A 10,292-nucleotide genomic window follows, 5' to 3' on the forward strand; every position below is an offset into this window, starting at 1 on the left:
CTTGTGACAACCCCGATGGGCGAGTCAATTAACTAATAATTGATCCCCCGTGGTTTATCTCCTAGCTCTATCTCTCGCAAGACAAGATTCAGGGATTTCAACCTCTTAGAGATGAGAGACCTCAGTGAAAGACTTTCTAAACTATAGGAATATAGAGCATTACACACACAACTACACATTCATACACCTGAGTAAACAAAATATCTCATAATATAAAGATAATCATCAAATGTACCGGGACCATTATCAAACAAGGTTACAACCCATAATATAATTGTCTTAACAAAAGCACAACAGATCAAATCTTAAGTTTAAGTAATGATAGAGAGATAACAATCTCGATCATATCAGCTCGGGTGGTTCCTCCATCAGTCCACATAGAATGTAACTAAACTAGATCCAAGTCCTCAAAAAATACTCGAATCAAATCCTGTGCGATCACCCACGTCTACTCCGAAGGCATCTCCGTCTAAGCTAACTAAACCGCCCAATTTTTCGTAACGGAGAGGGAAAAACATAAAATAAAAGAGTAAGTCTAAAGACTTAGTGAATGTAAACACATATAATACTCATGCTAGTTTTTGTAATGAACTCTGATTTTTATAAAGTATGCAACAGTTTCATCATAACAGTTTATCACAAATATGAAATAGATATATGATATAAAGTAATAGTCATAGTTCAACAGTATGTTCTACCCGAAATATTACTCATTCTCAACACGATTAGCGCTATCTCGAGGGACCTGTAATACAATGCCGATACTCCAGCCATTGTACGCTACCGCACATCCCATTAGTGGCATGATCGAGTCTGACCTCCGGTAGCCAAAATGGTGCTGTGGAGCGCAAACACCGACACATAGTCGAAACAATCTTAACCCTACTCACTCATGCCCATGTTCCATTCGAATATTGAAAACAAACTTTTCAAACTGCGTGTTATCTCATTAATCGCATGCCTACACCTCTTTTGAAAAATTCATCTCCATATGAAATTTTATTTCAAACTTCTCTGGATTACACACTATTACGTATTTTTGGGTGTGCATGTTGGCCAAATCTTCGTCCATATAATTCTCATAAACTGCAACCTCGATTTGTGTAGTATATTTTTTTGGGCTATAGTATTCGTCATAAGGGTTACCAATGTCTCAATCTAAAAAATGGTCATCTTTACATCTCAAGAGATGTCGTTTTCGAAGAAATCATATTTTCCCTCCAAACTCCTTTACCCAATGAAACACAAAATCCTCCAGATAATACCCATACCTACCCGACACCTCATCCTATTATCCCACAAATCTTATCCCCATTTCCTACGCATGACACACTCTCTCATGCACACATCTCTCCAACTAGCATTTGAATCACCCATACCCATCAATACTCACCCCATGCTCACACGAACAAGATAATTTCTAGCCTTATCTCAACAGACTAGACTCAAGATAACAAGCTGCAATTAAAATACTTTAGAATAGGATAATTACATATTTGAAATTGTATAGATAGATTACATTATCTCAAAAGAATTTGTACATTTGAATTTGAATTATAACTCTTCATATTATATATATCATCAACCTATGCTAGATTACAGCAAGGTGGAAAATATTAAATTTTATGAGTTTACAATAAAAGACCAAAAATGTCTCCACAAAACATCAAACAATATCCAAATTCGGACAAAAGTTAGCAACAAAACACGCCCAAAATCATTAGCATAACAATCTAATAGAACACATACCACAATAGCAAGAGATAACAGGGCCAACCATTTGTCCTTCAATGCTGTACATATTCCAAGTTGAACTACCTCACAGTGACTAATTATGAACTTAGTACTAAACCTAAAGATAAATACTACAATGAGATTACCCAAACCCCCTAAAAATTCCTAATCAAATTACTGATCAAGAGAGTTTTCCTGCTAGCCATTAGCTGGTTCTTTTGCTGGAGACTTTGTTGACTTACGCTTGGAATTGCGCAACTTATTCACCATCCAATAGAGTGGGTGAATTATTTGAATTACGCTAGTAATCACAATCACTCCAATCCAAACTTCTGTTACATTGTCGGCGAACTTGTTAATATTATCTAAAACGCCAAACGAGGTAATCAAATCTAGTGCAAACAGATAGGTAAGCGTCATGAACACAACTGAGGTAGTCATGGTTAACGATAAAAACCATACAGAGAACTTGCTCGTAAGAGGAAATCCACTAATGACCAAGAGTACGATGCACACAGATGCAATGAAAGAGGTGGTATTGAATTTTAACAAGAGTTGGTACTCTTCTGGCCACAAATAAGATAAAATCCCTGTGCCAGCTTCACATATTTCTTCCGTACAAGCTTGACTTTTATCTTCTGTTTTTACATATTCTTGCCAAACACCACCTGGTGGGTTGATCCCGACTTGGAAAGCGATGGTTGCCATCACAGTGGCAACTACCATCAAAGTGCCACGTGTTTCATCGATCCAATTTCCTTGGTGCTTCAAGCGTCTACCTAACGAAGAACAAATGCGCCTCCACCCTCTCTTAAGCCATGATTGATCATCAATTGATGTTTTGACACCGGCTTCCTTTAGAATGTTTTTGATTTCAGCATATTTAAAATCTCTTGGATAAACGTTAGAGGCCTCTAAGACATCTAAAGCTGTTTGACCATACTTGTTCTTGGAATTAGCCTCTCTTTTTATTTCTAGTACTGAAAGTAAGTAATTTATGACCTGCACAAAGACAACGCTCTATTGTTCCTTCCAGCTGCTACTAGAAACTGTAAAAACACTTCCATCGAAACAACCCAAATAAATTTAATTCAACCACACACACCCATTGAATGACATTTTAGTTATTCTACACATATATCTTTCTTCTAATTACTAAATTTAGTCATACTTTATGAATAGAAACAGACTTGCAAATTAAAGGAAGGAAAAACAAGAAGTAGATCTAAAATAGTTTATATTTTATATATAATTAACTAGAAAAAGAAAATGCTCGTCTAAGAGATTAGTAGGCAGAAATATTGTTAACACACCTTCATTTGCTTAAGCATCACTGCTAAATGCAATATGGAGTTGTCATCACGGTCTTTGGAGCTAAGGAATGATTTGTTACCATTAGCTGATGCCACTAACAATTTCAAAGCCTCCAGATGCTTGTTTCGAACACACAAGTGCAACACACTATCTCCGTTGAGATTCACCAAGATGGACGTTGGTTGAGCATGAATTAACAGTCTCATAGTCTCTATTCGTCCTCTCATTGCGGCTAAATGGAGAGGAATTCTCTCATCTTGATCACGAACGACGCAAACATCTGCATTTACTAGCAACAATGCTCTTACAATCTCAGTGTGACCCTCAGCAGAAGCCAAGTGAAGAGGGATTCGTCCTAGCGAATCCACCTCTTCTGCAAGTTTAGGTTTCTTGCCTAGAAGTGCTTTACTAAATTCAAAGTGACCAAGCAAAGCAGCTATGTGTAAGTGATGTAAACTACAATGCCTGGGAGTATATGGGGAAGGCCCGAATGGATAAGTGTATGAAGACGCCCCAGAAGATGGTGACACGATCCCAGACTTGCGCAGCAAAAGAAGTAGCCCCTGGAACTGCGATCGATCACACCTTGACTGCGATCGAGCACAGTGCCCCTGTTTTGGAGAATGAAGTCCCTGGAACTGCGACCGATGGCCACTGTTTCGACGATCGAGCGCATGATTGAGTGCAGGAGTCCCTGGAACTGCGACCACACCTGCGATCGAGCGCACAAGTCCCTAGTAGTGCAATCGATCGCACTCTACCTGCAATCGAGGGCACTCGTGGCTTTCTATGTTATTCTTCCGCTGTTATTTGTTTTAAACCGACTTAGTTTACTTATTTTACTAGGATTAGGGTTGTAGGAGCCCTAATTCCGTTCTTTATTAGTATTAGGGGTTTTGGGGCTATAAATACATAATTATAGCCTCGTGACAAGACAATTTATTTTATTAGATCAGTTTTCTTTCAATAAGAATTACTCAGAGGAGTTTTCTACATATTTCCCTTAAAACCCTAGATAGACTCTATTGTTTTGAGAAGAATTCTCAGATCCTTGATAAACTCAAGATCTAAGAATTATTTATCCTTCTTCTTGTATTGTTTTATTCGCTTCCACATAGTCAGGCTGCATCAGTTGGTATCAAAGCTCAGTCACTTTCCATGGCTCCAAACACAAGGGGGAGGAAGGGCAACCATTTTGCAACTTTGCATGACGTGTACGAACGCAACGATTCAGTTCATAAAAAACATGAGGCGACATCGGGAAGGCGCGAGGAAGGGCAGATTGCAGCTATGAGGGATCAAATTGAAGACCTCACTACCCAACTGGCCGACGCACGCCTCCATGACTGGCGCATACGTCGACCTCCACCACGTATGCAGGAGTAGGAAGATGAAGACGACGATGGGTATGGATTTGCAAACCCTTTTGCGGAGCACCGAACGCAGGGCCGTCGACCCCCTGCGCAAGCTCATGCTAATCGGGGGGAGAGCGGGTTCAAACTTGAGATTCCAGAATTCCACGAGGGTCTTGAACCCGAAGAATTTTTGGATTGGGTAGCGGCAGTTGAAGAGATTCTCGACTTCAAGGATGTGCCGGAAGATCGGCGACTTTCTTTACTCGCAACCAAATTTTGGGGAAGGGCTACGGCATGGTGGCAGCAATTGAAGCAAGCTAGGGCACGCAAGGGCAAGAGAAAGCTCGACAATTGGGAACAATTATTGGGAAAGATGCGACCTGCCTTTTTACCACACAATTACCTATGAACCATGTATCAACGGCTACAAAATTGGAGTCAAGGTTTGAAGTCCGTAGATGAATACACAGAGGAGTTCTACAAATTATTGACACGAGTTGATTTGTCCGAGACGGAAGCGCAATTAATGTCTCGGTATATTGGGAGTTTGCGGCCACAAATTCAAGACACATTGAACCTATTTGACCCCTCCAAGGTGTCGGAGGCTCATCAAAGGGAGTTGTTAATTGAGAAAGCGTCGGCACGTGGGTCATTCAACTCATTTGGACGTAATGGCGGTGGAAGTTACAACCGTTCAAGAGTTCCGTTCACAACTCGGGAGACCCCTTCCCAAGTGAACAGCCCAAGTAAGAACCCCACACCCATGGGGCAGCCAAGACGACCCGGGGTTGCAACCGGGCCCAAGTGTTTTCGTTGTGGAGAGATGGGCCATCGGATGGCGGATTGTCGCAAAGGTGAAATGTATGGAAAGGCCCTACTCGTTGATTTGGGAGAAGCCTTCGATGAGCAAGGCGATGGAGAAGAGTACGCAACAAACTTCGACGACTTCGATGGGGCCGAAAAAGAATTTGCCACAAGAGATGACACTCCTTTATTAATGGTGCGAAGGATATGATATACACCGCAGAAGGTGGAGGGGGATGACGGACAACGCCATAATCTTTTCCACACAATTTGCACGGTTGGGGGCAAAGGGTGCAAACTTGTTATTGATGGGGGCAACTGTGAGAACGTCGTGGCTGAGGAAGCGGTTCGAAAATTGGGCCTTGCAACGGAGAAGCACCCTACACCATATCGCTTGGAGTGGCTCAAGAAAGGAGACGAGGTAATTGTGTCTAAACGTTGCCTTGTGAGTTTTTCAATTGGGAAAAGATATAAGGATAAGATGTGGTGTGACGTGGTGGCAATGGATGCGTGCCATATATTACTTGGGAGACCATAGCAATATGATAGGAATGCGCATCATGATGGAAGGAAGAACACCTATAGCTTCTTGGTTGACAATGTGAAGCTCACTCTCCTCCCCGATCCGGGTGAAAGTCCCAAACCTTCAACTGGAACGGGTCAAACATTGTTGGCCAGACATGAGTTCGTTAAGGAGATCCTAGAAGCAGATTGTGGATACTTACTAGTGTGTAAAGAAGGCAAGAAGGTAGAAGAGGTGCCGAAAGAAGTCAAGGGGTTAGTCGAAGAATTTGTAGATGTATTTCCTATTGAGTTACCCGATGAGCTACCTCCTCTACGTGACATACAACACCAAATTGATTTGGTGCCGGGATCGAGCTTACCCAATCGACCACACTACCGCATAAGCCCCAAAGAGCATGAAGAATTGAGGCGACAAGTGGAGAGGTTATTAGCCAAAGGACACATTCGAGAGAGCTTGAGTCCTTGTGCAGTACCGGTTTTACTCACCCTTAAGAAGGATGGTTCATGGAGGATGTGCGTGGATAGTAGGGCCATAAATAAGATCACCGTGAGATATCGGTTCCCTATTCTCCGGTTGGATGATTTATTAGATCAATTGAGTGGGGCAATGATATTCACCAAGCTGGACGTAAGGAGTGGATACCATCAAATTCGGGTGCGACCAAGTGATGAGTGGAAAACAGCATTCAAAACGCGGGAGGGACTCTTTGAATGGTTGGTAATGCCGTTCGGATTATCTAATGCACCTAGCACGTTCATGAAGGTGATGAACCAAGCTTTTTGGCCTTTTATAGGGAGGTTTGTCGTCGTGTACTTTGATGATATACTCATTTACAGCCCCAATAGAGAGACGCACCTTCTACATGTAAGGGAAGTACTTCAAGTGCTCCGAAAAGAGAAGTTCTATGTATCATCGACCAAGTGCTAATTCATGACAGATTCGGTGCTTTTTCTTGGCTATGTGGTGTCTAAAGACGGGTTAGTGGTGGACGAATCAAAAGTGGCGGCCATTCGGGACTAGCTCATTCCTACAACATTACACGAGGTAAGAAGTTTCCATGGGTTGGTGTCCTTTTATAGGCGTTTCATTCATAATTTTAGCACCATCATGGCACCTATCACAGAGTGTATGAAGGCGGAGAAATTCTCTTGGAGTGAGGAGGCTACCAAAGCATTTGAATTAATTAAACTCAAGTTGACAACGGCTCTACTACTTGTCCTTCCGAATTTTGAAGTGCCATTTGAGTTGCATTGTGACGCTTCCAAGGTCGGCATTAGAGGGGTTCTAAGTCAAGGTGGAAGACCGGTGGCATTTTTTAGTGAGAAGTTGAGTGGTTCAAGGCTCAACTATAGCACCTATGATGTGAAGTTTTATACATTAGTACAATCATTGAGGCATTGGAGTTCCTACCACGCCTACAATGATTTCATTTTGTACTCAGATCATGAGGCGTTGAAGCACCTCAACAGTCAAGATAAGCTCTCCTCCCGGCATGCAAAGTGGGCTGCATATGTGCAATAATTCTCCTTCACCATCAACCACAAGTCGGGAGCTTTGAACAAAGTGGCCGACGCCCTTAGCCGAAAGTCAACACTCTTGACCACCATGGCAAATGAGGTAATTGGTTTTGACCTTTTAAAGGATTCCTTATCAACTAACCCTCTTTTTGGCCCAATTGTTGATGAGGTGTTGTTGGGTAATCGGAGTGATTTTGGGCTGCATAATGGGTTCCTCTTCAAGGGCACTCAGCTATGCATCCCCAAGGGTAGTCTCCGGTTGCGGATTGTTCAAGAGCGCCATAATGAAGGGCACATGGGGTGGGACAAAACGTTCCAGCTGGTGGCGGAGAAGTTTTATTGGCCAAGAATGAGAAAGGAGGTGGAGAAGTTGGTGCGCTGCTGTAGGGTGTGCCAAGTATCAAACGGAGCGGCTACAAATGCCGGTTTATATATGCCACTACCCATTCCGGAGGGCCCGTGGACTAACGTGAGCATGGACTTTGTGTTTGGTTTACCTCGGACCCAAAAAGGTAATGATTTCATCTTTGTTGTAGTTGATCGATTCTCTAAGATTGTTCATTTTATTGCGTGTAAAAAGACTGCCGATGCCGTGAACGTGGCGCAATTATATTTTTGAGAAGTCTACCGCCTCCACGGCCTTCCATTGTCCATAGTTTCCGATCGCGACACGCGATTCCTTAACCACTTTTGGTGGTGCTTGTGGGAGTTATCTCACACGAGACTTGATTTCAGTAGTGCTTACCATCCACAAACGGATGGGCAAACGGAAGTTGTTAATCGGTCATTAAGGGCATTGCTTAGAAGCTTAGTGGGTGAACACCTCAAGTCATGGGACCAGTAGTTGTACCAAGCTGAGTTTCCCTACAACCGATCCACCAACCGAAGCACCGGCCTTAGTCCGTTCACCATTATCTATGGGAGTAATCCTCAGGCACCACTGGATTTAGCACCTCTCCCTGATTTAAATAAAATAAATACCAAGGCGGAGGACCTTATTGCACATATACAGGAGGGCCACAAGTTAACCATCAAGAAATTTGAAGACTCTACGGCCAAGTACAAGGCAGATGCGGACAAGAAGCGGCGTGCTGTGGAATTTGAAGAAGGTGATTTTGTATGGGCGGTGCTCACTAAAGATAGATTTCCTATTGGCGAGTACAATAAATTAGCGGCTCGCAAGATTGGTCCGGTGGAGATTGTGAAGAAGATCAACCCCAATGCATATCAGTTGAAGTTGCCCAGTCATATCAAGACATCCGATGTCTTCAATGTCAAGCATCTTGTGCCCTTTATGGAAGATTCATCGGAGGAGGATGCGAATTCGAGGGCGAATTCTGTTCAACCTGGTGAGGATGATGTAGACTACAATGCCTGGGAGTATATGAGGAAGGCCCGAATGGATAACTGTGTGAAGACGCCCCAGAAGATGGTGACACGATCCCAGACTTGCGCAGCAAAAGAAGTAGCCTCTGGAACTGCGATCGATCGCACCTTGACTGTGATCGAGCGTAGTTCCCCTGTTTTGGAGAATGAAGTCCCTGGAACTATGACCGATGGCCCCTGTTTCGGCGATCGAGCGCATGATTGAGTGCAGAAGTCCCTAGAACTGCGACCGCACCTACGATCGAGTGCACAAGTCCCTAGTAGTGCGATCGATCGCACTCTATCTGCGATCGAGTGCACTCGAGGCTTTCTATGTTATTTTTCCACTGTTATTTGTTTTAAACCGACTTAGTTTACCTGTTTTACTAGGATTAGGGTTGTAGGAGCCTAATTCCGTTCTTTATTAGTACTAGGGGTTTTGGGGCTATAAATACATAATTATAGCCTCGTGAAAAGACCGTTTATTTTATTTGATCAGTTTTCTTTCAATAAAAATTACTCAGAGGAGTTTTTTTCATATTTTCCTTAAAACCCTAGATAGACTCTATTGTTTTGAGAAGAATTCTCAGATCCTTGATAAACTCAAGATCTAAGAATTATTTATCTTTCTTATTGTATTGTTTTATTCGCTTCCACATAGTCAGGCTGCATCAGTAAGGGAGTCTCACCGAAAGATGTGAGTAAAACTCTATCAAGGATGAGTGCATCCCTTTGGATCAATGTGGTCAAGGTGCTCACACACCCATCTCGTGATGCTTCATAGAGTGCATCCATATTGGCTTTCTCATCATGCCCTCTATCCATCCTTCACTTGTGATTTGTGAATGTGAAGATTGAAGAAACTTCAACAAGTAATGATAGACTCACTACAGTCACGTGGGTTACTTACAATGACATGTATGATCAGCAAACGAGGGCCAACTGTTATGTCTCTTTGGTCAAGACACGTGTTTGTGTTGGGTTGTCCAAAGAAGTTTCGCCGCTGGGTAAGTAGTATTATTATTGGGCGAGAAATGTTATGCGTCAATAAATTTTTCATATTTAGCTTATATTTTTTTATAATTAATTAATCATTAAATTTGTGGAGTTCACTATTAACTTATGTAAGGTCTACATAAATTTACAAATCTAAAAATTATTGTAAAAAAATATGAATCAAATATAAAAATTTTCTTCACCCCAATCATTTTTCTAGTTGGACAACAGGAGCGTGATCAAGCATGATGGGTAAAAGCCACTTGGCTCTATCTGTTGTATAGCGCATTTTTGATTGCTCAGCTACCTACGTCATTGTACAGAAAATGTTGATGTCTATCTTTCCATTACTACTATAACGAGATTACCTTTTATAATAAACTTCAAACAAAAAATTGGAAAAAGAGAAGAAACTTCAGCAATAAATTATATAAAATAATCATAATAATTTTATACTTATTTTTCATCATAAATGGAAAAGAAAGATGAAAAAAAGAACTGAAAAGTCAAGCCTTCGGGAGGCATGGACAGCAAGCGCGAGGTTTCTTTGGCTTCGTTTGCCAACAGTGCCAAGAGGCTAGGAACCGCACTGTAGCTGGAACGGTACTGTTCCAGCTACAGTGCAATCCTTTAAAAAATAGTTTTTTTTTTTCTTAAAAAAATATATATATATATATATTA

At 41.8% G+C, this 10,292-nt stretch overlaps 1 protein-coding gene across 1 annotated transcript; it reads right to left on the reverse strand.

Annotated features, from left to right (window-relative positions):
• Window positions 1–1,932: 1,932 nt before the first annotated feature.
• LOC132185361 (ankyrin repeat-containing protein BDA1-like) lies at window positions 1,933–9,410 on the reverse strand. Its single transcript, XM_059599144.1, has 3 exons — window positions 9,295–9,410; window positions 3,048–3,495; window positions 1,933–2,736 (listed from the first exon to the last, which is right to left on the reverse strand). Exons 1-3 carry the CDS (start codon window positions 9,408–9,410, stop codon window positions 1,933–1,935), a joined length of 1,368 nt encoding a protein of 455 aa, XP_059455127.1.
• Between the last annotated feature and the right edge of the window lie 882 nt (window positions 9,411–10,292).

Source organism: Corylus avellana, chromosome ca6 (genome assembly GCF_901000735.1).
Source record: "Corylus avellana chromosome ca6, CavTom2PMs-1.0".
Classification (NCBI taxonomy): domain Eukaryota; kingdom Viridiplantae; phylum Streptophyta; class Magnoliopsida; order Fagales; family Betulaceae; genus Corylus; species Corylus avellana.